Source organism: Tauraco erythrolophus, chromosome 4 (genome assembly GCF_009769465.1).
Source record: "Tauraco erythrolophus isolate bTauEry1 chromosome 4, bTauEry1.pri, whole genome shotgun sequence".
Taxonomy (NCBI): Eukaryota; Metazoa; Chordata; class Aves; order Musophagiformes; family Musophagidae; genus Tauraco; species Tauraco erythrolophus.
In genome coordinates, this window is record NC_141468.1 from 63,841,000 (window position 1) to 63,868,802 (window position 27,803).

The 27,803-nt window shown below is 38.2% G+C and overlaps 1 protein-coding gene across 1 annotated transcript in view; it reads left to right on the top strand.

Annotated features, from left to right (window-relative positions):
• ALDH1L2 (aldehyde dehydrogenase 1 family member L2) overlaps positions 1-27,803 on the top strand; it is a 33,823-nt gene that overhangs the window by 5,035 nt on the left and 985 nt on the right. The window contains exons 2-22 of the mRNA XM_086610288.1: positions 1,000-1,141; positions 3,969-4,203; positions 7,702-7,867; positions 8,672-8,773; positions 10,363-10,452; positions 11,538-11,672; positions 12,071-12,196; positions 13,592-13,683; positions 14,569-14,716; positions 15,176-15,295; positions 16,464-16,591; positions 18,721-18,871; positions 19,580-19,650; positions 19,753-19,858; positions 20,242-20,329; positions 21,092-21,185; positions 21,433-21,529; positions 23,026-23,124; positions 23,857-24,022; positions 25,872-25,977; positions 27,160-27,359. Of these exons, the coding sequence (XP_086466414.1) occupies positions 1,000-1,141; positions 3,969-4,203; positions 7,702-7,867; positions 8,672-8,773; positions 10,363-10,452; positions 11,538-11,672; positions 12,071-12,196; positions 13,592-13,683; positions 14,569-14,716; positions 15,176-15,295; positions 16,464-16,591; positions 18,721-18,871; positions 19,580-19,650; positions 19,753-19,858; positions 20,242-20,329; positions 21,092-21,185; positions 21,433-21,529; positions 23,026-23,124; positions 23,857-24,022; positions 25,872-25,977; positions 27,160-27,359 (2,662 nt within the window). The remainder of the gene's footprint in view (positions 1-999; positions 1,142-3,968; positions 4,204-7,701; positions 7,868-8,671; positions 8,774-10,362; positions 10,453-11,537; positions 11,673-12,070; positions 12,197-13,591; positions 13,684-14,568; positions 14,717-15,175; positions 15,296-16,463; positions 16,592-18,720; positions 18,872-19,579; positions 19,651-19,752; positions 19,859-20,241; positions 20,330-21,091; positions 21,186-21,432; positions 21,530-23,025; positions 23,125-23,856; positions 24,023-25,871; positions 25,978-27,159; positions 27,360-27,803) is intronic.

The window sequence follows — 27,803 nt, forward strand, 5'->3', positions numbered from 1 at the left end:
CAGTGCCTGCATGCTCATTCCTGCTCTGGACCTGCGTTAGGACTCGTGGCAGTGCAATGAACTAGATCAGTGAATACATCCAGTTAAGAGTAAGCCATATGTTGTCAGCTCATTGCCTTCTTACCTCAGTACCCCAATCCAGTTTATGCAGCTACAGGAATACCAGTTCTGGGATAAAGGAGTTGTTAGAGGCGAAGGACTGGAGGTAGGGTGGGAGAGGAGCACAACTGTCCCTTAAATTTAAAGGGACTCTAAAGGAATTAGTAGTTTTCTCAGGGTGCAAGCACCTGAATAACATAGCAGTATGTGATATCTTGATATCATAGTAGTGTTGTGATTCTAACTATCCTAAAAAGAAAGAGTTGGAGCAATTATTGGCATCTACTCAGTCTGAAGAAGCTTAAAAGTGCAAGTCCAGTGTACTAGGATGCAAATGCAGAAGGCAGTGGAAGTCCACATTTAGCAGTATTTCCTTGTAGGAGAATCAAATGGATGATCATTAACTTGGCAGGAACAATGCAAGATTGTCTTCTTTAGCCTATAAATATTAACCACAAATAATATGCCACCATTTAATTGTAGGGATTTAGAGGGCATGTTCAGGCATCTGAACTATACCTAGAAAAAGTGTTTTACGTACCTGTTTCAAGAAATGTATTTTCATTTCTCATCATATTAGTTCTGACTATGAGTAAGATCATCAAGCCTATTATGCCGCTCGTAACAAGCAGTGAGTCTATCTAATGAAAATTCTGGGAAAGCCATATAAACATCAGTGACAGTATCAGATGATACTTTTATGTTAAGTGTGGTCTCTTTGAATTGTACATTGCCTGTCGTTAAGCTCAAAAAATTGATTACTATTCCTTCAAAGGTAGAAAGACTATTCCATTTTAAATCAAAATGAATATTGCTTAAGAAAGAGCAAGAGGGAAATGTAAGCAACAATGTATTTTCTTTGCATCCTAGAACATTGTTTGTTTTAATTCTTTTTACCAGGCTTATCAACATAAGCTAAAGCTAGCCCTTATAGGTCAAAGTATTTTTGGACAAGAAGTTTATAATAAGCTGAGAAAAGAGGGCCATAAAGTTGTGGGAGTATTCACAGTGCCTGACAAGAATGGACAAGCTGATCCTTTGGGTAAGTGTAACCTTAATCCAAATGTTAAAATTACAGTTAAAATTATGTATATAGCAAACGTGCCTTTTCGTGAGAAGGTGGTATCTATATGGGAATGACTAGCATATATCGCCTTTATTACTCTGGATTCAGCACAAGAACTGTGCTTTAACAAACACAAATCCCAGCACCAGTTTAACCTTGTTAGTCAGTATTTAAAAGTTGTTTCTAACCACACGGGACCATACATTGCCATATTTAAAAAATAAATCAATCTGGATACCTTATTTGAATGTACATCCTAGAGGTAATCATCCTGAACTAGATCTGTGTTTTAAAGCAAGTAGCTGCTGAGCCTGTACTCAAGCACAAATGTCTGTCACCTGTTTCACTGTGCTGTCTGGAATACTTGAGGCATGAAGCCAAGACAGTTTATCCCTGGCTTTCTGCCCTTTCTGCCGAGCTTGCATGCAGCAGTGTACCTGCAGAGCCTATTTCTCTTCCACCTGGACTATGGAAAACTCATTGAAAAGGGTAGAGGAGGCTTTGCTCTCCCTTTTTCCATTGCCAAAATGCATAAGGATTTTCTAGACTTTCTAAAGAAAGAGTCGTTGCCTGACAGGTATTGTACTCATACGACAGAACCCAGTGTGACAAAGAAGCTCCTTTGGAATCATCTGAATTGTAACTTTCTTTTTTTGTTTCTGTGGCACAAAAATAGTAAGTTAATATGATTAGCAAACAGCAGTGCTGGAATGGAATATATCTTTGTGGATAATCAGAAATTAGCACTACATTCCATGAGCTGTCTTAAATGATTTTTGGGTGGGTTTTTTTTGGCCAAGTCCTGACATGTTTTTATGGAACTCTTATGAGGGAAGAATTAAACATAAATTTTGCTTACCTGGGCTATGACACTCCCAAACTAGCATTCAGTTCTCAAGTTTATTACATTCTGTAACTCTAACTCATTAAAAGATTTAGTCATACTTTGGAAGAATTAGAGGAGGCAGCTGTTACTGTAGAAAAAAAATTTCAACTATCCAGCTCTGGAAGCATACCATAATACTTGGTTACATTATATAAACTACTTTCATACAGTTATTACATTAGCAGATGTAACTAAGCAAATCTTCCACTGATTTCATATATAATATAATATATATTTATATTAACTAAACTGTAGAATTAGTTATTCCTCTCCTAGTGAAAAAAAATTACTCGATACTTTGTTGCTTTTTACTTCCAAATGACTCAAACAGCTTCAGTCTCAAGTGAAATTTGCTAATGTTTCTATGTCCTCATACAGCCACGATTTTTATTTCTAAAAACAATTGCAGTACACACTGACATCTATGGGATGATATTTAAATATTTACTAAAGACCTAGGTTAATAGGCTAAAGATACTTCAGGTCAAACTCAAGATCCAATTTCAGAAGTGAAAAAGAGAAAGGAAAGTACAAAAATGTGTTTAGAAATATATATTAAATTAGGTGAATTTTCCATACCTCTTCGTGTTTCCCTTTTCTTCCTACTACACATAGAACTCAACAGATGTAGAGTCTGACTCTACTATCCTAATCTCTGCGATGAGTTATTAAGCAATTGTGCAATAGAATTTATCAAACTCCTAAAAATTCTCTCTGTGATTAGTGCAGGTTTTTTTTCCCACCTTTGAGCCTAATTATGGGTATAGCTGTGTGTCTCACAGATGAATGGAAGCACATCCAGAAGGCATCAGTAAACAGAATTTTGAAGAAGTTACTGAAGGCCTCTAGCATCTGTAATTATTTGCACCACACGGCAAAATGCTGCTGACTTGAGTGAATCTTATTTGTACGTAGTCATATTCACCTATGAATTGCTGAAGTGGTGTTGTGGCTTAACCCCAGCGGCAACTAAGCCCCACACAGCCGCTCGCTCACTCCCCACTGGGGAGACAGGGGAGAGAATCAGAAGAGTAAAAGTGAGAAAATAAGTGGGTTGAGATAAAGACAGTTTAATAGGGAAAGCAAAAACAGCACATGCAAGCAAAGCAAAACAAGGAATTCAGTCACCACATCCCATGGGCAGGCAAGCATTCAGCCATCTCCAGCAAAGCAGGGCTCCATCACGTGTAATGGTTACTTGGGAAGACAAACGCCATCGCTCCGAACATTCTCCCCTTTTTTCTTCTTCCCCCAGCTTTATATGCTGAGTATGACATCATATGGTATGGAATATCCCTTTGGTCAGTTGGGGTCAGCTGTCCCAGCCGTGTCCCCTCCCAATTTCTTGTGTACCCCTAGCCTCCTCGCTGGTGGGGTGGAGTGAGAAGCAGCAAAGACCTTGACTCTGTGTAAGCACTGCTCAGCAATAACAAAAACATCCCTGTATTATCAACGCTGTTTTCAGCACAAATACAAAATATAGCACTATATTAGCTATATTAACTATGAAGAAAATTAAATGTATCCTCGCCAAAACTAGGACAAGTGGAAAATTCAGTTCTGATAAAACAAACCTGTTGCAGGTAAATGTGATGAGCAAACAGGAAATGAAGTGTCACTGTTAGTCAATAGCATTCATAGTTCTTCTCTGCTTTCACCGGTACTTATTAGCCAAGTCATAAAAGTGAACTTAACGTTGAGAATGACATAAGGTGTAGGAATGAGAATCAAAGACAGAATTAATAAAATATATCCAAGTGTAAAGGTTTTTAAACAACATGCGGAACAGTACAAAGGGCACTCTGCAATCATACACTTGATCTGCTTGAGTTGTCATGTGATATCTCTCTGATTTCAAGTTTGAGTTTTTTAATATAAAATGTTAATTAAAAAATGAAAATTGTTCTTGCTCCTCAGCACTGGCAGCAGAGAAGGACGGCACTCCTGTTTTTAAGTTCCCCAGATGGAGAGCTAAAGGCAAGCCTATCCAGGAAGTAGTTGCAGCCTACAAGTCAGTTGGAGCGGAGCTAAATGTCCTTCCATTCTGTACACAGTTCATCCCCATGGATGTTATTGACTGCCCAAAACACGGCTCAATTATTTACCATCCATCCATCCTACCACGCCACCGAGGAGCTTCTGCAATCAACTGGTGAGTTTTGTTCATCAAAACTACTTGTATGTCATGTTAGGGTGTTGGGCCATACCGTTACTCATGTAAATGCTGGCACAGTTCTGTTGACTTGCAACTGCTCTGAAGGAGCTTCTCTGAAGCAGCTGAGTATTTGGTTCATGAACTGCAGTTCATACCTAAGATTCATCATGATTTCCAATGCAAGTGCAGCTGTTATTCTGGGAAGATCAGTGACATGAGCTGTACATATAATTTACTCACATAGACAAACCAGTAATCTGTAGTTTTCATAGGCAGGACACTGCCCTCCTAGCTTGTCCCTCACAAAGACTATATAATTGTCACAACGAGGCTTGATGCAGAGCCTAAGATTTCACAGAAGGGAAGGGAGAAGAGGGAAGAGAATCCATAAGAGTAAGACCTTATCTTACTGTCTTCCTAAGCAATGCACACAGCTAGTTTCAGAATGTTACTGTAGAAGAACTACACTGCAGTAATGACCACAGTAGTCTCAGATCTAGCATTCTTGTAACAACAGAAATGCCGTTATCATGGTGTTTAAGTTTGATAAGCAATTGTCTAAATATGAAGAAACAATTTTAAAAGAGCCTTACGGGCAGCATGATGATCATCTAAAGACATAATGTTGTAGATTCAAAGTAAAGGCATTTTTTTATTTTTATTTTTTTTTTTAAATCCTTAATGGAAAAAATGCTAAACTGAACACTTAAACAGAGGAGTAAAGGAGAATATTAGAGACATAAGGATATCCTTCAAAAAGTGGCAGTTGTGTCCAAGTAAGTAAAATAAAAAAGAACATAAAGTCTGGCAAACTACATGTAACATGAGAGTAAGGCAGTCCAGAAAAGAAATAAAGAACCAGCTTTTAAAGGCATAAAATTGAATAATAACAATTTTCTCAAATGCATTCAAAGTGGGACGTATATAGGGTGATATGGGTGTTTGATATAAAAAAGGTGCTTATCAGAGAGAACACCATAGTAGGAAATCTGAGTTGATATTCAAGATGGAGGAGCTTAAGATGTTACAGCCATACAGCCCTTCTTTGTGTAGAATAAGTCAGAACAATTCTCTTAAGAAGAACTGAGCAGAAGAGATTTTAGATAAACTGATGAATGAATAAGAATCTCTTCTCAGGACCAGGGGACTTTCAAGCAAAAGTTGCACAGGTTTCTGTTCTTTCAGATTGTGTTGATGCAGAAGACTGGAAAACAGCAAGAGCAATACTAGTTTTAAATGGCGTCAGAGAAAAAGCCAGGAAACTATAGGCCGGTCACTCTGATTTCAGTCTGTAACAATGAATACAGTTTCTATACAAATAAGTAAATGTGATAATGAGAAAGTGAGATTAAGAAAACGGGTGGTCAAATTTGAAGTTAAAAATATAAGGTAATGTACATAAGGAGGAAAAAAACTAACTATGCATAAGCAGCAATAAAATTTAAGTTACTCAAAAAAAAGATCATGGAAGGTTCTTAAATACTGTCTGCATCTCAGTGAGAACATGAAGGAGCTAGAAATGCTTCAGAAAAGGCTAAGAAAGATGGTCAAAGGTATAGAACAGCTTCCACATGATGAGAGAGAAATACAGAAGTCTTCAGACTGGAGAAGAGGTCATTGGAAAGGAAATATGCCAGCAGTGTGTTAAGCCACAAAAGACGTGGAAGGTGAATATGGAACGATTGCTCATTCTTAATCAAAAGGTAGGGGACAGTCAGCAAAGAGATCAGGTAGTAGGATTTGACTAAAACAGGAGGTACTTTTACTCAATGCAGTCCGTTATTAAACTGTGGAGATGCATATCTAGAGAGCTCTAGAGGATGTTTTCATGGAGGAAAAGTTTATCAAGATCTATTCCACAGGAAAATGTAGATACAAACTCTTTCAGGAAGTTTCTGAAGTGAAGGTTTCCAGAGACAGGAATGTATCCCAATGGTGTATCACTGAGTCTTGCCCTATTTTGCATATTACTTCTGTAAGCACCTGCTGCTGCCCTTCTCAAGTAGAGGCTGTTGTCCTAAGACCTTTAAACTAAGCTAGGATTTGGCCTGGATTTGGCCTGGGCTGACCATTCTCATATTTCACCCTCACACCCCTTGCTATCATCACAACTTCTTTCGTCAGTTGTGGCTACAACCCTGGTGCTGATCAGACTCTTTACCCCACAGTATGACCTCAAAAGCCTCTGGGAATTAGACATGGGAAAGGGACACCAGATACAAACAAGGGTCCTGGGCCTCTGATGCCTTCCTCAGTGCATCCTTTACAGCCTATTCCAGCTGCTGCCACTTTGTTATCATCAGCTGTCTGCAGAGAGAGATGGTGGGCAGAGGAAGGGGCACACAGTAGTTTTCATTCTGTCACCTATTCAGCATCAGGGACAGTTGCCCATCATGGTACCTTCTCCTCCAGCCATACAGAGGACATGCACTTCTCACCAGGGTGCTATTTCAGCATTTGTACATCATATAAAACTGAAAAGATACTGCTTAAATGGGTGAAAGATGTGATAGGGCTAACCAAACTTCTGTAAGCTTTCACTTTTGTGAACCTGCCAACTTCCCCAGTTGTCTTTAGAGTTTGTCCCTCATTCTGCACAAATGTGCTTTACTCCTTTTAATAATGTAGTTTTCAGTGCTTACAAATAGTGATTTTTCATGTGTATAAGCCAGATCTCAGATGATCCTGTTACAACAAGAACTGCCATGTAACATACATGACATGTCTTACAGAAAATGGCGTTGGTGTTTGCATGCAGGCAAATGGTTAAAAGCGTACAGGAAAAATATATGTCTCTCTATTTCTGCCTGCTCCCTTAAACAAACTTCTATTGATTGTACATCGTTCTAAGGCACATGGAGCACCAAAGGAGGACTGGAAATCTAAGTGGCTACAGTCCCCTTCAGATTCAGAGACTGATCCTGAGCTGATGTAAATCAGCAGAGCTCTATAAGCAGTGCTGTGTTCATGCACAGCAGCTGAGAATCTGGCTGGGTACAAATTCCCTTAATAGCTTTTCCTTCATCAGTTGCATATCCATTGTTTTCCACTCTGAGTTTAGTTCTTTTTCAGCTAGGGGACAACTGTACTTCCCTTGCTGACCTACAGATAAGTTGTGAGGCTTAGCTAATTATAGTAAACTACGAATTATTCAGATAATATACCGTCTGGATGCTTCCATCTTTCAAATTATGTCATAACTATTGCACACCTTTTGCTTTATGTGTCTTAACACTAATAATACTTCGAAAATAATTATCCCAATGAACTGTTTGATAGACATCCTGGATTCAGTTACAATTTTCCCATGTCACTTTGTGGAAACCACACATCAACAGTATCAAAACTATGGTTTGCTGATTATGAAATGAGCAATGAAACTGATATTAAAGACGGTTAAGAATTTTTTTTCCATCTACGTAACGCAAATGAATGTGTGACAGATGAGTTATATCCCTGACTACTTTCATGCTGTCTGTACTTTTTTATGTCCAGGACTTTAATTCAAGGAGATAAGAAAGCAGGATTTACTATTTTTTGGGCTGATGATGGTTTGGACACTGGACCGATACTTCTGCAGCGAGAATGTGATGTTGGCCAAAATGATACTGTGGATGACCTGTATAACCGATTTCTCTTCCCAGAAGGAATAAAGGCTATGGTATGTTTAGCTGTACTAAATGTCAACATTTAAAGAGGAAAAAGAAAGCATCTGCTGGATTTTGAAAGTAAATGAAATATAGACAAGATGCATATATTTGGAAAGACAGAGGTCATGGTGCTCAGCTGAATCCTAGACTTCAGTGGAGTATTTGTTACTGGCAGCGGGCAGAGCATGTCCTGTTTCCACAGAAGGCAAGAAGTCAGATTTGTCTGGAATGTAGCTCTTTTCACAGATTTCTTAAATGTTTTTACAAGGTGATATTTCTTACAGGCTTAGAGAGAACAGAAAGTTAGGGATGAGGTTGAAAATAAAAGGGGGATGGTGTTTTAAGTTCTGAGCCCTGGTAGCTTGGCTTTGGATTTTGTGTGCTTGTCCTTTTTGTGTTTTGCTTTCAAATGAAAAAAAGAAAATGTGTAAAAAATATGCAGCATGGATCGTTAGAGAGGTTTTTTCTCTCTCTGTTTAAATGCAGAGTAATAACTTTTTGCAGAAAGAAAAAGAAAAGATTTGAATGCAAACATGTAGAGCCACGTTCTGGTCCTGCAGAATTTAGGCAGCTGCTATATGTTTGGTGATTAGGTACTCCCATTCAATTTCTGAAGCTATTTCTTTTATCACAGAAGTTTAAGCATATATGTACGTTAATCAGTGCAGCATTGGTCCCTTAGATTTTGGAAATCCTAGGTTTTAAAACTAAACCAATTCCTCTCGTGGCAGAAAGTCTTTTTCTGTCATTCACTAGTATGACTTAGAGAAGAAGATGAGCCAAATTAACATTAAATCTGTTTCTTTTTCACTGAGGTTGAAGCTGTACATCTGATTGCTGATGGTAAGGCCCCTCGTATACCTCAGCCTAAAGAAGGGGCAACATATGAAGGGATCCAGAAAAAGGAAAATGCAGAGGTAGGTGTTAAATAACACTGTGTTTTGTACATATCGCTGGAAAAGTTGTTATTAACTCAGAGCACAGCAGTAGTGATATCAAGTTAACATGAATTTTTACGCAGCTGTTTCCCCACCTCTTATTCCTGGGATAACTCCAAAGCTGTGTGTAATGGAGCCCCACGTTAAGTTCCTATTCCCTTTCAGCAGTTACATATATTTCAAAACTCGATGTCCTATTTGAGATCATCTACACACAGCTAGATGGCAGCTGCACCTTCAGTGGATTCTTAATATGTTACCGTACTTTTAAATACAGCGTTGACTGGAGATAGCACTCTCTGTTTACCGACAGTCCATACTAAATTCTGTACCAGAAATAGTTATGTTAGGAAAAGCAAGTGTTGGCATCTTTCCTGTTGGCAGTAAGAAAAAAAAATAGGTCATGTAAACAAACAACATACAAAAAAAAGATTTAAATGCCCATATAAGAATTATATCATGTAAGCCCCTCCACTGCCTTAGTTGGATCTTGTATGTGGTTGGGAAGGCCACTATACAATGATAGTAAATGTTGCCTGTAATACCTTCTTTTCCTTTCCTAGACCAGTGCAGCAGTTTAAAAAAAAAAAAAAAAAAAGAAAGAGTAAAAATTATTCCAACAATTTCAGTCACTTGTCCATGGTGAATGTAGTCCTTTCCACTTGAAATATTGTAGGTGATGCTTTTTATCATATTTCAATTCCTGACTTACCTTAGGAAAAAATAGCTTTGCGTAAGGATATTTTTTTTCATCTCTTTAATATGATGTATAAGGAGCTTCCTTGGAGTGAACTAGCTTAATCTCCCTCCTGTAAAACTATTCTCATTGGCTTATAACTTGCTTCTAAATATTCTTTGTGCTTAAACTAAGAAGGATGCTGAGTACCTGAGTTTTGTGTAATAGCTATTTTGATACTTTCTTTAATTCATTTTGCACATATACTCACAATACTGCAAAGATAAAGGAATACATTTTCACTGGTGTTACGTATTAAATATATATGACATTCTTAACAAAACATTGTTTTCTTTTGCCTCAAAGTCTTGCAGGAATTGCAAGTTGTAGTACAGATTCCATTTATGAAACAATTTATAAAGGTTAGTAAAGGATTAGAAAGTATTTTAATAAAAATTTGTATATTAATTAAAGAACTTAGGATCCAAGCAATAAATAGATCGTTTTCAGCAGAAGGTGATACCTTAGACATACTTATTTATATTTATACTGTGCTTATTAAATTTGTTAATCATAATATTAATTTTTATGAGTTAATACGTAATAACAAGAGTTATTTTTTCATTATATTACTGTGAGAAGGAGAATTTATTAAAAGTGTAGGCTGTACAGAACACAGAAGTGCTAAGAATATCCCATTTGATAGATCTTTGATGATTAGCCATCTGGAGATCACTGATCTTCCTTTATTAGACCAGACCCTTTCTGTGTTCTTAAATAAATGAATGGTTGAAAGAGATGGAGGGAGAATTTATAATTCTTATGCAGGAAAACATTACTGACAATTTATAACTAAACAGAGAAGAATTACTAGCACGTTTTGTTTTCCTAGATCTCCTGGGACCAACCTGCAGCAGCTTTACACAATTGGATTCGAGGGCATGATAAAGTGCCTGGAGCATGGGCAACAATAGATGGCCAGGTATGCTCTGAAAACCAGAAGAATATTATTGTTTTCTGTCTCCTCTTTTTGACCTTTTTTTATTACAAAACTAAAGGTGTTTGCACACAGGTGAATACAAGTGAGAATTACATTGGAGTAGCTCTCATTTGATGATTATATGATGATTATATGTTTTGTATATATCTAGAACAGGCACCTAAACAAATGTACAGAGCACACTGGTTAAGATTTTTTTTTTAATGATAGATCCATTTAATTCAAATAAAGATCAGAGCAATATCTGGAAAAAAATTGGGCATGGTATAAAGCAATGCGTAAGAAGGGTAGAACCAGACTGTGCCAGTCATTTTGGGAAGTAGGCGTCATTACCGTGTAATGCAACCCATGCTGTATAGTGGGCAACATCACAATAACAGGAAAATGAAACATCATGAGCTACTGAAATAACAAAGCAGGTTTTATTTTGAAGACATTTGGACATAGATCATTTGCAGAAATAAATATATCTCATTTCATCCAAACCCAACTACTTCAATACTATAGCATTGGAAGTACTATACATTTGATCCCCATTGTACTTGCATAAAATATTTTTTAAATCTCATTATCTTTCCTGGCTGTTATGTCCAGATTTTTTTACTTAACTATTAGCCATCTGCTTGTAGGCTGCTCCAAAAGCCTGATTCTGCCCTAATGTCCAGGAACTGTTGCTGATTTGCGAGCCCGGAAAGAACAGAAGAGCCCAGGAGCGAGACAATGTTCAGCATTGCCAGCCTGGGAGCAGAGTGGGACTCCACCAGTCACAGTCAGGCTTCTGCCAGTCTCTCACTCTGGGCTTGCACTGACAAAAGCTGCTTCCCTTTCTGCACTCGTTCTGGCACGCACATTGTTACACCTAAGCAGCTTTGCAGGTTTAGGCAGCTTGCAAAGTTTTACATGTCCTGGGTTGCAAAGATATAGAAATAATCTTGTAACATGTTCTCCATGTGTAGGTGCTTATGTTTTATTTATATTACATTAAAGCTTCAAAACAGTGTAATTTCATTATTAGGATTTTAGAGCATGTTTAGAATCTGTGCACTTTTAATTCTGTTTATTTTTAGATGGTTACTTTTTATGGGTCATCTTTACTTGATGCCTCAGTGCCTGCTGGACAAGAGCTGGAAATAAAAGGTGCTTCAAGACCTGGACTTGTAACCAAAAATGGTCTAGTCGTTTTTGGTAATGATGGGAAGATGGTAAGTGCTCATCCTGGCAAACACGAGCATGGATGGAATAACTTTAGCAAAAAGTGCAAATAGTGTGGAATTGTCAAGTTACACAAATCCAGCTGCTAATGGCAGACAGCTAATTCGCTTGGAGTTCATCAATCCTCTACCATCCTATAGAGAAGATATTCATGTCTTGCTTCTCACTCTATCCATGTTCATTTCCAATATGAATTAAAGTGTACTAATACTAGGAAAGAATCTGAAAGATAGATAGGAGTGGCCTATGTTAAATTACCTGCATCATAGCAGCTTTTGTGCAAGCCATTTATATGACTATTTCAATAACCGTATTAATGCCTAATAAATCTTCACACAAAGATGTATTGCCCCCAGATAATTTAAAATCATATCCTCTCATTTTTCAGGTACTAGTAAGAAATCTGCAGTTTGAGGATGGAAAAATGATCCCTGCATCTAAATACTTCTCTGCTGATGAAACAACTGCCCTGGAGCTTACAGAAGAGGAGAAAAAGATGGCAGAAGATATTAGGGTAATTCGATAAACTGCTTTAGTAAAATATTACTTCAGACAAAAGCATTGCATACTTCTCATTATAGGCAAGGCATATATTTTATTTATCCATGTATATTGTTTTTTAATAAAATGTGCTCAAAGAGTATAGGATTGAATATTGAGTTATTGACATTAATACAGGTGGAATTGGGAATTCACTAGAATATTTACACATAACTCTAGAAAGTTTTCTTTCAGATACAAGTGATACAAGGACAGTGATTAGAGGGCCAGTTATGGTAAATATTTATGAATTATGAAGGTGGGAGTGAGGAAAAACAAATAGACAGTGAGGTTTTCAACACTGACAGACTTGGACAGTTCTGAGATCCTTTCTTCACTAGGATGTGCTCAGAGTGGTCTGGGTGGACCAGCTTCAGGGAGTCTTAGAACAACAGTTGGAAAGAGAAAAGCAGCAGTTTTCTCCCTGTACCTGTGTGTGCTGTCTCTCTTTTGCCACAGCCACGCACAAGGGTCTGGCTGGCAGAGAGATGCAGCAATGGGCCAGCTGGAGCAGAAAGCTCTCATAGCCAGAGAGGCACTTTGCTGCCCTCTCATGTAATCCATCCCTCTGTAGTGAGTGTCAGGGGCTTAGCTGAAAGCCACATTTGTCGTTAAAGTTTTATGCCAGAGCAAGTGAATCACAGATGTCTTCCCTTCTGCTGTCTCTGCTACAGAGTCAATAACTTTTGGCACAGGTCAGGCAGCTTGATGCACTAATCTTTCAAATTACTGCTTCAGGATTACCTTGGATCTGTTTGCCAGCAACCTAAATGCTGCCTGGAGCTATTGTCTGATTGAGACAATAGCAAAAAGAAATATAAACTCTTCAGTTTATGACACTACCTGCTAACTCTGAAACCTAATTATAATTAATTGAAATATCACATTACCACTTATTTCACTGTTCATGCTAGTGCAAATCTCCATCTCACGCATGCAGCTTAAACTACTTCTAAGCTCTGCCCAGGTGCCAAAAATGCCATCAATCCAGAGTCACAGAGTGCTCCAGGCTGTCGTTGCCTTTGCTGGCTTCCCGTAATGCAATAGGAAGTTTTTATTTGGAGGATAAAGACCTTAAAAAAACAGGCCTGAAAATTATTAGCATTGTACCATTCAGGTTGCTTGCCTGATTAGGTGAAATTATCATGTACCAAATAATATTTTTGATAAGCTAACTATGTGGAAGATTTCATTGGCTAACATCAGGTCTCTAGAAAGTTTGACCCTCTTAAATTAATTCTCTGGTTTAGAATCCCTTGAAATAATACACACTGTAGGCACAGATGCCATAGAAAATACTGTTTGAGAAATACTTCTTGCAATTAGAGGATTATTCATTATTGCCTCCATTATTTTTATGTATTATTAGGCTATTTGGAAGGGAATTTTGAGCAATGTTGCTGTAATTGAGGATTCCACAGACTTCTTCAAATCTGGAGCATCCTCTATGCATGTAGTCAGGTAAAAAATATTTAAAATAACAAGATTTTGAATGAAAAGCTAATGGAATCAAAGTTTTCATGGTGCTTTTAAATCAGGGTAGATCAAGTAGTGTTAAAAAAAAGAATATTTTTCCCCTATATTTTCCAATACTCTAGCTATTCCCTCTCCTACCTTTGAAAATGTAGTAGGATTCTGCTCCCAAAATTAGGAGGTATTGATGTAATCCTGCTGTTTCTATTGGAGCAAAATTTCCCTTAACTTCAGGAACATCAGCCCCATGGGGGAGCATGTCGATGTTCAAACCTGTCTGTGTGCAGTGACAGGTACCTCAGGATCGGGGAGCTGATTGGGAAGCTGAACAAAGAACTCCCCAGAAGGAAAGAGGAGTCTTTCACAGAAAGAATTGAGCCCATGCTCACAAGCGCATTGAGTTCATGCTATGTTGGATCACCTCAACTACCTCCTTTTTGCAACTCAGATATCCCAGGCCATAATATAAGACCAGCATTTCACGTGTTTGTTTTTTTTTTTTTAACAATCTGATTATTGTCCTTATTACTTACCAGTCTCATAGAGCTCTCAATGTGCTCTATGTATTGGTCAGGGTGGTCCCATATACTATTTTATAAGTCAATATATGCTATTTGTCATTTATTTCCAAAAGTTTACTTAAATGTATTCTAGAACTGACATTTTCTTTTCTATGACACTCCCAATGAAACCAACAGATTTCAGTAAAATTAGCACAATTTCTGTGCCACTGTTGTCAGAGAAACACATGCACATATTCACATGCATACAGACTGGTGCCCAGTTTTGACTCCTTTCAACCTTCTAATGATTCAGTTATCTGAATAATTATTTTGTTTGTAATTAAACTTATTCTTTCTTCAAAATCTTTAGAATGCTAGAAGAGATCAAGCAGAAATATAGTGGACTTCAACTACAGAATGAAGATGTGTATATGGCCACTAAGTTTGCAGATTTTATTCAAATGGCTGTCAGAAAATTCAGAGGAGAAGACAAAGAAGAAGAGTTAGTCATTGATTATGTAAGACCTTTTATTTTGCCTTTATTGCTTATTCTGTCTTGGTTTTTGAGAAAGGGTAGGCAAACAGTGCTAGATTTTTCCCCTAAGAGTCTGTCTGAAAACTTTGTGTGAAGGGAGGATTGCGTGGTTTTTAAGCCATTAAGTAAGTCAGGATTTCTTGAATTTGAGAATTATGCATTTGAACGAAGTCCACTTAACCAGCGTTTAGTATTGGTTTGAACACAGAGCTCCAATGATAAAAAATACAGAAATCTGCTTAACTATCTCAGAGTATGGTCATTGGTGTTCAGTGACAATATGATTTCTATTTCATTTTACTCTTTTGTCCACTTCTAACAGCCATATATATGTTGTAAAATGTGGCTGGATGTTTGCTGTAGATATCAAAAGCTTGTTAAGCTACATTAAAATCTTAGTTATTAAAAGTTAAAATTAATTTGGTTTTTATTTCACTCTTAGGTTTCAAAAAACGTGAACAACATGACTGTGAATGTGCCATACCAGTGTTTCATAAATGGGCAGTTTATAAATGCTGATGATGGAAAAACATATGACACTATAAATCCAGCAGATGGATCAGTGAGTAATTTCTAAATATGATCAATACCAGTTTATTTCAATTTCTTTGCCTATTAAAAAATCTAAACCACTAAATGAATATTGCCAATTTCAAAACCATACAGTACACGTTAAACAACCCCTTAAAATAATTTGAAATTTCAGTTTACTTCTCAGTCTATATATTTTACAGTTTTTGCATTTCAGTCAAGATGCACAGTAAAAATAACCTACTTCCACTTCAACTATTACGTCAATTTCCATACCCAGCCATATGTTTTACCTTGATTTCATTCTTGTTTACCTTTGTAAACAAAAATTGCCATAGTTTAGTTACTAAAGAAGTATTTCTTTTAGGATATTGTATATATTTCCTGTGAGTCATCAACTTCAGTTTTTATTTTGCTTTTTTTTACAAATCTGATGTCTTAGGGTAAGTGTAACTTGAAAATGTCCCTTTGAATGTCCCAGTAAGAAAAATGACTCAATAGGTCAATATGTGCAGTTGCGCTCTGGTCCTAAACTATTGAATCTTGGTTGAGCAACTCATAACTATGAATTATAAATAAGAGTAGTGATTCTGATGTCTGTGTAATTACCATTTAATTCTGGAGTAAATAAATTTTGCTGAAATCAATACCACAAATTTCACTATCATCAGAAGTCAGACTCTGGTACTTTTCCTGAAACGCATTACGGAACTGAATAAAAGTCACATAATTCTGTGTTAGAATTTACAATATATGTGTTTATAGAACACAATCATCATAAGATACTATGTGTATATGTTGCCTTATAGTAACAGAAACTCCATTCCTGAGAAATGGAATGTGCAGGAGTCATTTTAGCACGTTTGGATATCAGATCATAATAGCACATGTAAAGACTTCCAACTTCTGTCATACCACATTGATTTTACATCTGGAAAGAGAAAGCGAAATCAAGTAGGACAATGCACCTTGATGTGAAGAACAAGATAGATCTAGGAATCAGAATCCCTGCAGTGTCCTCCACATTCTGCCACCTCAATTGTTTCTGAACTTTTTACAGCCTGACTCACTCATGCCAACTGCTGGGGTTGAGGGTATTAAGTATTTGTTTATACCCAGTCAAGAAGTTTAGGAGGAAGCAGTAACACTCTGCATCACAGCATTTTAATTAGAGCTAACACAATGCTACCTTTGGACAGGTAATAGCCAGTGTATCTTCTGCTTCATTGGCTGATGTTGACAAGGCAGTGGCAGCAGCAAAGGAGGCGTTTGAAAATGGTGAATGGGGAAGAATGAATGCAAGGGAAAGAGGGCGTCTCATGTACAGGTGTGTGAAAGGCAGCTTGTGTTTGTTTCGTTTTCTGAAATCTTATTTTGTTTTGTTCCTCTGAGGAATTGTTGCATACATTTTCTGAATATGATGGATTAATTAATTCATTAATAGAAGGTATTAGTCATGCATTCAATGGAACCTTATCCTTTGTCTCTGACATGCTGTATCTGTTCTTTTACATGCTACTGCTGATGCCCTGGCCTATAGCTGGGTCTCCAAGACACAGTTAAAACAGTTATTAAAGAGCATTTTTCCACATCTCTGCAAATGCTTTAAACGGGCAGAATTTACATAATGGAAAAGTAGGTTTTGCACCCAGTTTTGAATACTCTTTACAGGATCTAAAACGCCCTTGGTTAAGCTCTTAAAATCAAACAGGAGCATTGATTATGTGTCCGAGTACCAAAACACATGTAGAAGCTTAAGAAAAACATTGATGCATCTGTTTCACTGCCATGTGAGAGAACTAAGACTGAATGTAAAAGTTCTTTCATGCAAACAGACGTCTTTGCCTGAGCAGTGGACCACTAAAATTACAAGAGCTCTTCGTAAGTATGTGAGAAGAAGCTTGAGAGGTGGGCCTGTGTGAACCTCATGAGGTTCAACAAGGTCAAGTGCAAGGTCCTGCATATGGGTTGGGGCAATCCCCAGTATCAATATAGGCTGAGGGATGAACGGATTGAGAGCAGCCCTCCCGAGTAGGACTTGGGGATACTGTTGAATGAAAAGCAGGACATGAGTGGGCAATGTGCACTTGCAGCCCAGAAAACCAACCATATCCTGGGCTACATCAAAAGAAGAGTGGCCAGCAGGTCAAGGGATTCAGGTGATTCTCCCCCTCTAGTCCACTCTGGTGAGATTCCACCTGGAGTACTGTATTCAGCTCTCAAGTCATCAGCACAGGAAAGACATGGACCTGTTGGAACGGGTCCAGAGGAGGGCCACAAAAATGATCAGAGAGATGGAACACCTCCCCTATGAAGACATGCTGAGACAGTTGGGGTTGTTCAGCCTGGAGAAGAGAAGGCTCCAGGGAGACCTTGTTGCAGCTTTCAGTACTCAAAGGAGGCCTACAAGAAAGATGGGGACAAAATTTTTAGCAGGGCCTGCTGTGATGGGACAAGGGAGAATGATTTTAAACTGAAAGAGGGTTTTAGTTTAAAAACCTAGGGTTTTTTAGACTAGATATAAGGAAGAAGTTTTTTTACAAGGAGGGTGGTGAAACACTGGAACAGGTTGCCCAGAGATGCCTCATCCCTGGAAACATTCAAGGTCAGAATGGATGGGGCTTTGAGCAACCTGATCTAGTTGGCAGATGTCTCTGCTCACTGCCAGGGAGCTGGACTAGATGATCTTTGAAGTTCCCTTCAAACCCAAACTATTCTGTGATTCTATAGGTATCTGTCTGTGCAGATACATTTTTGAGACACTCTGGTAGCTACTATTAACTCAATAATATTTGCCACAGTCTGTCTTAAACCTCACTCTGTTGCTTCACAGATCTAACAGATGGAGAACTTGAGGCCCAAGGAGATCATGGGCCAGATTTTCGAATGTACCAAGGCACATAAAATTGAATTGCATTACAGCTTAGGAGCTCTGTCTTTGGACATCTGGATGCCTTTGAAGGATCTTACATTTCAGCATTTTAGTCCAAGTTCAGACAATACAAAAGAGCGTTATAAAGTTAGGTTTCTCAAATCTTAAGCTAGGATCCTGAGTACTCCTTCTTGGTATTTTTGATTAGTGGACATTTCTTATGTTATTGTGTATTTGCTTTCTGACTTACTGGTCTGATTTTCTAAATTGGCTCCTTGTAGTACAACAGAAAGAGTAATTATTATTTATTTTACAAAACCATAAGTGAACAATTAGGTAAGTTTTCACAGTTCATATCTTCATCCAGTGTCTACTGCAGCCAATGTGAAGACATTTGCAGACTTTAACAGGCAATTGTTCAAGCTCTTACTAATATTAATGAGCAGTGGCTCCAGTGCTCCACCTCCAAATTCAATGGGAATCCCGTTTTAATTATGGTTCTTTGCCATATCAAATATCATTTTAGGCTGTCAATGGTCAGATGTCACTTCTCTTTGATGTGGATTTGTAATTTTTTTTTAAAGACTTGCAGACCTGATGGAAGAACATCAAGAAGAGTTAGCAACAATAGAGTCTATCGACTCAGGAGCTGTCTACACTTTAGCTTTGAAGACCCATGTTGGAATGTCTGTGCAAACATTCAGATACTTTGCTGGATGGTGTGACAAAATTCAGGCAAGTGAATATGTAAAGGAACTAATCAATGACAGTGCTTCTCTACTTTTTTTTTTTTTTTCCTGACACAGTGCCAAAAAGCAGTGTTAGCAAGAGTAATCAAGGAATCAAAAAATAAAGCAAAATTAGAATTTTACCTAAAATGGGTCTCTGGCCATACAAAAGGACAGTTTGCTTCCAATTGGAGAAAATGGATTTAGAATGTGACTCTAAATATTTAAGAAATCAGTTGAGGTGTCACAGTGGATATGCATGCTTAGTCAGCTCTTGATTATTCATGGAGCAGAATATCGTTGTGGTCATCATGCTGGGAAGCGCAGAACGTTCTGATCAGGGCTGGTGAGTTTGCTTGATGACACAGCGTATGGCACAGGTTCAGTAGCATTTCCTCAAGTGTCTTAAAGATCCACAATCAAGAATATCAGTCAGCTTTTTTTCATCCATCAAACCCTCACTTTATGTTCTTCCGTATTGATGTTATCTTTATGTTATCTATGCTTTTATTTCATCCACTGAAAATCACAAGTTGATTACAGTATCCGTAGTAGGAAATCATACAGTAGAAGCATCCCTGCTCCTTTCTCTGATGCAAAAATGCTTCTGGTTTTGAAGCCTACTCTGTGGCTTTCCAGACATATTTATATGCAAATATATTTGTAATAAAAATGATTAAACAGCACCAAGATTTGTCCCTCCTCTGTCTTTTAGGGTGCTACAATACCAATTAACCAGGCCCGGCCAAACCATAATCTGACATTCACCAAGAAAGAGCCAATAGGGTAAGTCACTTTTTTCTTCTTAATGAGAGCCTTGACATACGGAAAAGCCATTCAAATGCTGTGATCAAAAATGTGATCTTTCCCTGTTTTTCCCTGCCTTAGTGTCTGTGCAATTGTTATCCCCTGGAATTACCCACTGATGATGCTTGCATGGAAGAGCGCAGCATGCTTGGCTGCAGGCAACACACTCGTACTCAAGCCAGCTCAGGTAAAACCAAAAAGGAATGTACAGGTGGCTCAGGTCCTCCACTGTTTGTTCAGGCAAAATAATTGAGGCAATCTAGCAGATTTCACCCATAAGTTGACCTGTCATAAGTACCCATAGGTTGACTGTGCCATATGTTTTAAAGTGCATGTATAATAATCCAAATTGCTGTGATGATACAAGGTACTGGTTGTCTTCAGTTCTGCTGTGATGCTACTCTCATTTTCAAGAATGAATTCTTTTCTGCAATAAGCCATCACTTTTAATTTGTCAATACTGAGAGTAAGAAGATGGGTATTGTATCAAAATTAAGATGTATTGAATGTAAAAGATATCATCACGCATTTAATTAAAATAGAAGACCTAATCTAAATGTTTCTACTTAGGTCACACCTCTGACTTCCTTGAAGTTTGCAGAACTCTCAGCTAAAGCTGGATTTCCTAAGGGTGTTATAAATATTCTGCCTGGTTCAGGTAAAATGTCAACTAATCATTTTTCTGGGAAGAGTAGGTCGTGCTAAAACTGGTGAACTAGCATTTTACCTTTCTGAAGACCTATTACGTAAGTGCATGTATCTTCATAGGTAGTAGGCTTGCATCTATGTCATACAGCGATTTCACCTATTTCCAGAACAGAATTGGAAAAATCTGTATGTCACCTGGCTCTAGCTAGTGGTAAGAGCTCCACACCCTTTACAAGTTCACACAGATAGCCTGGCCACTGAAAAAGCATGTGCTACAGAGAAACGTTGTTTCACTTGATTGTAAAACTTCAGGTTTTTCTCCTGATCTTATCGCTACTTGGAAGTATTTAAAGGTGACTGTGAGACCTAGAGCAAGCTGGTGAGATGCATATCGATTGCTATAGGTAAGTCATGGTACACACCATGTTACCTGTTGTCACCAATTTCTTTTTTCCCCTAAGGAAGAAAAGTAGCAAAGTGACTGTATAGGGCAGGCTCTGTTACACATTAGATCATTCCACCTACAGTGGAATATTAGGAAGAGTGTTCTTTAGTCCAGACAGATGCGGGAATTTGGAGACACTAATGGGACCCAAGTTAAATAATGTGAGATTTTTCATAGTCATATGAATAAAGCTGTAAATATAAATAAGGATATGATATTGTACTTGATTGGCATATCGTCAGCTCTTTCTGTGTTACAGTGCTACTGCTGGGGTAGTAAAAATTGCCTGTGTGCTGCCCAGCCAAGCTGTTTTCCTCACCCCTATAGGTGGATTAGTGGGACAGCACCTGTCTGAACATCCAGATGTTCGCAAAGTTGGATTCACTGGTTCAACACCAACTGGTAAACAGATCATGAAGAGGTACTCTAAGCAAAAGATTAATAAATAAACACTGCTTAATCTAGTTCTGAAGTATCATATTGCTATATTGTGCATGTAGCAGTAATAGAAAAGCATAGCTACATATGGTTGTTTACATTTATGTAGAATTCTACTAAGAAACTTGGATAATAGAATTTTGTACATTTTAACTAGGTATGATTCAAAGGTAATAATGAAATAAGCTATTTAAAAGTTGGTTTTATATGATTATTTATATTTTTTACAGTGCAGCCACTAATCTGAAGAAAGTTTCTCTTGAACTTGGTGGTAAATCACCATTGATCATATTCGGTGACTGTGAACTTGACAGAGCCGTAAAAATGGTAATGTGACTTCTAAGTAAAAAAGAGTCAAAGCTTTTGTGATACATCCTCACAGTACTGCAATACTCTTCTTGACTTGCCAAAAACTTCAGTAGGGAGCCCTTGCACGAAAAATCGTGCAATCTGTTAGAAAATAGACTCTTTTTCTGCAGGGTGTTTCTTTGTGCCAGCACAATTAAACTGTTCATGCTGCACCAAAAAGGCAGGGATCAGTACTACAAGAAATATACATTAGAAAATACAGCAAAACAAAGAAATGTAGCTGGAAAGTATTTTCACTAGCCGAGTGAACACATTAAAATGGATTTGTCAAAATTTGATACTCAAAAAAAAAAGTGCTTAAAAAGTAAAAGCCTGAAAGTGAATTAAAATATACATTGAGCTCCGTATTGCCATATAATTCTTCTTAATTCACCATCAATCATCATAATCCACCTTTCCAACCAGCCATAATGTGTTTAAAGTTCATAAATAAGAGGTGCAAATGAGAAATTCAGTGGATTTAGGGAGCTTATTTCCTGCTCAGGTAACCTGATTCATCAAAATGACAGCAGATGCTGTTTGCTCACTAAGAAGCAAACAAAAGTCTTCCACAATGTACTTACCCAAAGTGCTAATTCTTTGAATTCTCTAAACCAGCATAAGCAGGTACTGCTACCAGAAAGAAACTGTTATACACTTTCCCTATTTTTGGAGTTTCTTTTGGCAGGACAAGAGTCTGAGTGATTTCACAGTGAAGTATATGTGGAAAACAGTAAAAGCTGAAACTTTGCAGTCAGCAAACTGCTTGGCCCCACCTCTGTTCGCAGCTTTAGAAGTGAGAAGGTGACACAGAGGTTGGCTTAAGCTGTACTTGGCATTGATGGCTTTAAATGATTGTGAAACAATGCTTTTTTGCCACACTCTTGACGCTAACACAAGATCCCAGTCATACCTACTAATGCCAGCACCCAAGGCCTTTACAGCTGCCAGAAAACCACTTTTTAGGAATTTTATTTGTCCTGCTCTTTCTTCCCCTACCTCCCTACCACCCTGGAAAAACAATGGTAGGTATTAATTCTTCATAAATGAAGAGGAACAAACTGCTTGGGTCTGATTCCACACTCTTGGAATAGGAGATTTTCTGCAGATTAGAGTAGGCAGAGCTACATGTGGCTATCGACACAAGCAGTATTGCTCAGTGGATTAGCACAGTTTTATGTTCACTGGTTGTGCTGCCAGCCCTCTTCTCTATGATGCTGCAGCAGGTGTTTCTGTGCAACGCTGATGGAAATGGAAAGAGCAGCGCTAATGGGTTCATCCTGAGCCATTTGTCTCCATGGAAGTGTTTGCCAGTTACAAGATTAGTCTGCTTGTTGTATTGATGATGTCCCTTTACATAAAGCACTATGTGCTGAGGGTCAGAAACACAGAATGTAACCCAAGGGAACAGAATGAAAGGGAGACTGAACGAAAGGATGAATATTAATATTAATGTCTTTTTTTTCCCTGCTCAGGGTATGGGAGCAGTATATTTCAACAAAGGAGAAAATTGCATTGCAGCTGGCAGACTGTTTGTGGAAGAATCAATCCATGATGAATTTGTTAGAAAAGTGGTAAGATATTCGAGGACTAAAGTTTAAGCAAATACTTCACTATGGCACAAAGAGGCACTAGTTTTATAGACACTTGCATTTCTTCTAATTTTCGGTTGTTTAAATTCTCTTTATTGCAACGTCGCTTCTTGGGAAGCTCTTTATAGGCTTAGAAGAAAGGCACTGAAAGAAGATATTTTCAGCAGTAATGCACAGATAAGTGACATTGAAGTAGATATTATACCTTAAGTAATATTTCATATTAAACTAGGAAAGAAGGTTTTAAAAATTTACTGAACTTAGGTCAATGTGATTGAAGACTGCAGTGAAGTTTGAAAAAAAGGGCTTATTAGAATTGTAGCTAGAATAATACAAAGGTCATTATTAAAAATCCAGTAGTCACCACACTGTACCACTGGAAAATTCATTTGTCTAGCTCAAGAACAGGAAACCACTGTGATAACTCATTTCCCACTGTAAAAGCTAACATTTTACATGCCTGTTTTAATAGCAGAAGAGAATGAATACATGAAAACAGCATCAAAACATTTCAGAAGTAATGAGAAATTAGGAAACATAAGACACCATACAAAGTGTTATTTTAGAAAGGGAAGAGCATTCCATGTTCTAAGAATCCAGCCCATTCTTAGGGCCAAACTTCATAGTACAAACAATGAAGCATCGCAAATCACTGGTCACTTTAACAACTATTTGCTACATTATGTAACTTCATTTTAATTGGGTGACCCATAGGTGGAAGAAATAAAAAAGATGAAAATTGGTGACCCACTTGATAGATCTACAGATCATGGTCCACAAAATCACAAGGCACATTTGGAAAAGCTGCTGCAGTATTGTGAAACTGGAGTAAAGGAAGGAGCCACTCTAGTGTATGGAGGAAAACAAGTACGTAGACCAGGTAAAATACTGTTCAAAGCTGTCTGGAATGTTTACACTTTAAATAAAAGCCATCATGATTGTCTCTGCTGTGTTATGTGAAGTAGCAATATCATGGGAACAGTACCAGGTAAGCCCAAGATAACACTTTGGAACAGGGCTTTCAACTATCAGTAAGAGAAGCTGTGCAACTGAAGCGTAACATATGAAATTGATACAGAATCCAGTCAATATGGGAATGTCTTGCTCATTTATTCTTGTTCTTTGAGAGGCATTGAGGGCTTTCGTGCAATATCCTTGAACTATCAAGAGCCATAAGTATAATTATATCTATTTAGGTCAACAAAACACTAAAGATGGCTGAGGAAGCTGCTAGCAGAGAGTCATGGTTTAACCCCAGCCGGGAACTAAGCCCCACACAGCCGCTCGCTCACTCCCCACTGGTGGGATAAGGGACAGAATTGGAAGGACCAAAGTCAGAAAACTTGTAGATTAAGGCAATGACAGTTTAATAGGGAAAGCAAAAGCTGCACGTGCAGGCAAAGCAAAACAAGGAATTCAGTCACTACTTCCCATGGGCAGGCAGGTGTTCAGCCCTCTCCAGGAAAGCAGGGCTCCATCACACGTAACGGTCACTTGGGAAGATAAACGCCACCACTCCGAATGTCCCTCCTTCCTTCTTCCTCCAGCTTTAGATGCTGAGCATGTTGTCATATGGTATGGAATATCCCTGTGATCAGTTGGGGTCAGCTGTCCCGGCTGTGTTCCCTCCCAGCTTCTTTTGCACCCCCAGCCTACAAGCGATTGTGGGGAGGTGTGAGGAGCAGCAAAGGCCTTGACTGTGTAAGCGCTGCTCAGCTTTAACAAAAACATCCCTGTGTTATCAACGCTGTTTTCAGCACAAATCCAAAACATAGCGCTATAGTAGCTACTATGAAGATTATAGCCAAAACAAGCACACAGCATCTGCATAAGGTATTATTAATAAAATACATTTATTGCTATCTAAAGAATACGTATACTAAGTTTAATGAGAAGGCGTGAAGGCAACATTTGCTCATGGACATCTGTCCTTTATCAATAATGAAGGAGAAACACTTGCATCAGAGTTTCAAAACATAATGTTTGTATCCAGAAATAAAACGAAAGTGGGGATTTGTAACTATGAGATCAGTGTAACAAAGCTAAAGAAGAATCTTAAGGAAAGGGGAGGCAATTACAGAAAATCTCTGAAATCAATTTTACCCATTCACACTGAAATACTCTCAGCAAGATGTAGGTGACCAGACTCAACGTGTGCATAACACTAGGACAATTCTTGACTGGCAGTGATGAACTAGTTTTTGGACAGTTTTTTACACCCTTTAGAGATGAACGGTTGTTATGAAGAGGTCCTTTGCCTCAGAATTTTCTTTACTTCAGCCTCTACAAATCTTAGGCAAAGTTGCTGCCCATCACATGTTTTTCCTTGTCTGGAATATACAGATCTTTATGGCTACAGTCTTTCTTCTTGTTGGGTAACAGGAAAAACAGTAGCTTGCGCTACATGCTGTAACCTTGTCTTCCTGCTGACAGAGTGCAGGGTTTCCCTCTGAGGACTGCCTTGAGGGTGGCATGCAGACCTTCCAGCCTGGCAGGGGACAGCCCATGTTGTTGCTCTGATCAATGCAGGCCATTCTTTTAACCCTTTTTCTGCTGTTTCTCTGATGCTTATGCACATGCATTTTCGTTCATACTTCATTCATATCAGTATTTTCTGTTTCAAGTCTCAACACATCTCTGACCTCAAAGCATGGAGAAGAGATGGCCTGGACAATACAAACCACTAAGCATTTTCACCATGCTTAAATGATACTCTGTCCTCTGTTTAGGTTTCTTCATGGAACCCACTGTATTCACGGATGTCGAAGACCATATGTATATTGCCCAGGAAGAGTCCTTTGGTCCTGTGATGGTGATTTCTAAATTTAAAAATGGGTATGTTCTCCTCTGGTTACTGTTAGGAACTTTATTTTCTCATTTTCACTCTAAACATGGAAATGATAGCACACTTAATGTGATGTTGTTAAATCTCCTAAGACCAGTGTGAATCCCTAGATCCTCTTCCAGCTAAATTCTGAGAAAATACCCTTTTTAGTAAGGGGTATCCTGCTCCATGTCAATATAGAACTAATGCTATTAGCAGTGTGTGACAGGATAGAATGCCACCCTAAGTGCCAGTTCTTAAATAAGTCTTAGTATTCAGTGAAACATTTTTACTGAAGTTGATGTGGTAATTGCAACAGCTTGATCAAATTACGAAATGTGTATTTTTTCCATTGGAATTGCTTATTTTTCTCTTTGTCATGAAAGACTGCATAGCGCTGTTGTGCATTGTGTAGCATTCGCACATTACTATTGCAAATGAAAATCCCTCTGTATATTATGTAGACTGCCAGTTTTAATAGCTTTCATTCCAAATCACAGGAATTATTTCACACACAGATGAGATGAAAATCCTATACAGAAACCTCACATAACTTTTTCCACCAGCTTTCATTTTCTGCAGTCCGATAATGCAGTTAAGAACCAGCCACGTAGATAGCCCTTCACATCTATAAATTATGTATGGTGGCAAGAGATTGTATTGAGTATTTTAAATTTTTAAATTATTATGGATTTTTGAAGCTATATGAAGATGAGATACAAATAGAAAATAGCACTCTGGACATGACCTAAAAAGTTGTGCCTTGATAGAAGTCTGAGTTTCAGCACTTATTCTCCATTAACTTGTAAAGCAACGCCAAAATTTTAGCAAACTGATGCATAATCTGCAGCCAAGATCAGCTTTATAAGTATTTTTGTATTGCTCCAATCCCCAAATTGTACGGTAGCTGAGCAAAGTTGGTAGTAGTGCAACTTTTCCTTTGACATTTCTTAGTGTAGATCTTGGCCCCTGAAATGTAAGGTTACAAGATTTACAAGTTCGAAGCAAGGGTATGAATTTCCATAGATCTGTCAGATTGACACAGGGATTAGTCCTTAATAAGTTGTCTTCAAAAAAGCCAACTGGAGAAGAAAGAGCATGGAAAAAGGACCTTCAGTGACACTGAAGGTCGAAGGTTGCTAACACTTGTTTATTTTACCTGTTTGCCATTAAATAATTTCTTTCCCCTGTAGGGATATCGATGGAGTGCTGCGACGGGCAAATACCACAGAATATGGTTTAGCTTCAGGAGTTTTCACGAAAGACATTAGCAAAGCTCTCTACATCAGTGAAAAGCTAGAAGCTGGAACAGTTTTTATTAACACATATAACAAAACTGATGTGGCAGCACCATTCGGTGGATTTAAACAGTCTGGCTTCGGGAAAGATTTAGGTAAGTTGTTCTCTCCCTCCCTCAACACTCATCTGACAGTCCAACTCAATGAAAAAACCACCTTACCTGTGTAAAGCATATCTAGTAAAACATGAGCTATAGATGCATTTCCTGCATCTCCTACATTCCTTCAATTACAGTAATCTAGTTCCTTTCCCATCCTTACAAGATTCCTGCCTCAGTACCTCCGGTTCAGCCCTTCCTGTGAATAACGCTATGGCCCTCAGAATATTCCTCCGTGACTCCTCTCAAAGCAGTCATATTACAGCTTGTCCAGAGCTGCCTGCAGGCTACCAAATGCTGTCAAGCAGCAAAGGCATTGGCCAAAATCTTCTTTCTTCTCCCTCCCCTCAGAAAGAACAGTAATTTAGGTTTCTCCTCTAAACTTGTAAGAACATGGGAAACTTTATTATGCCTTAAAATGCCATCAAAATTTGCCGACAG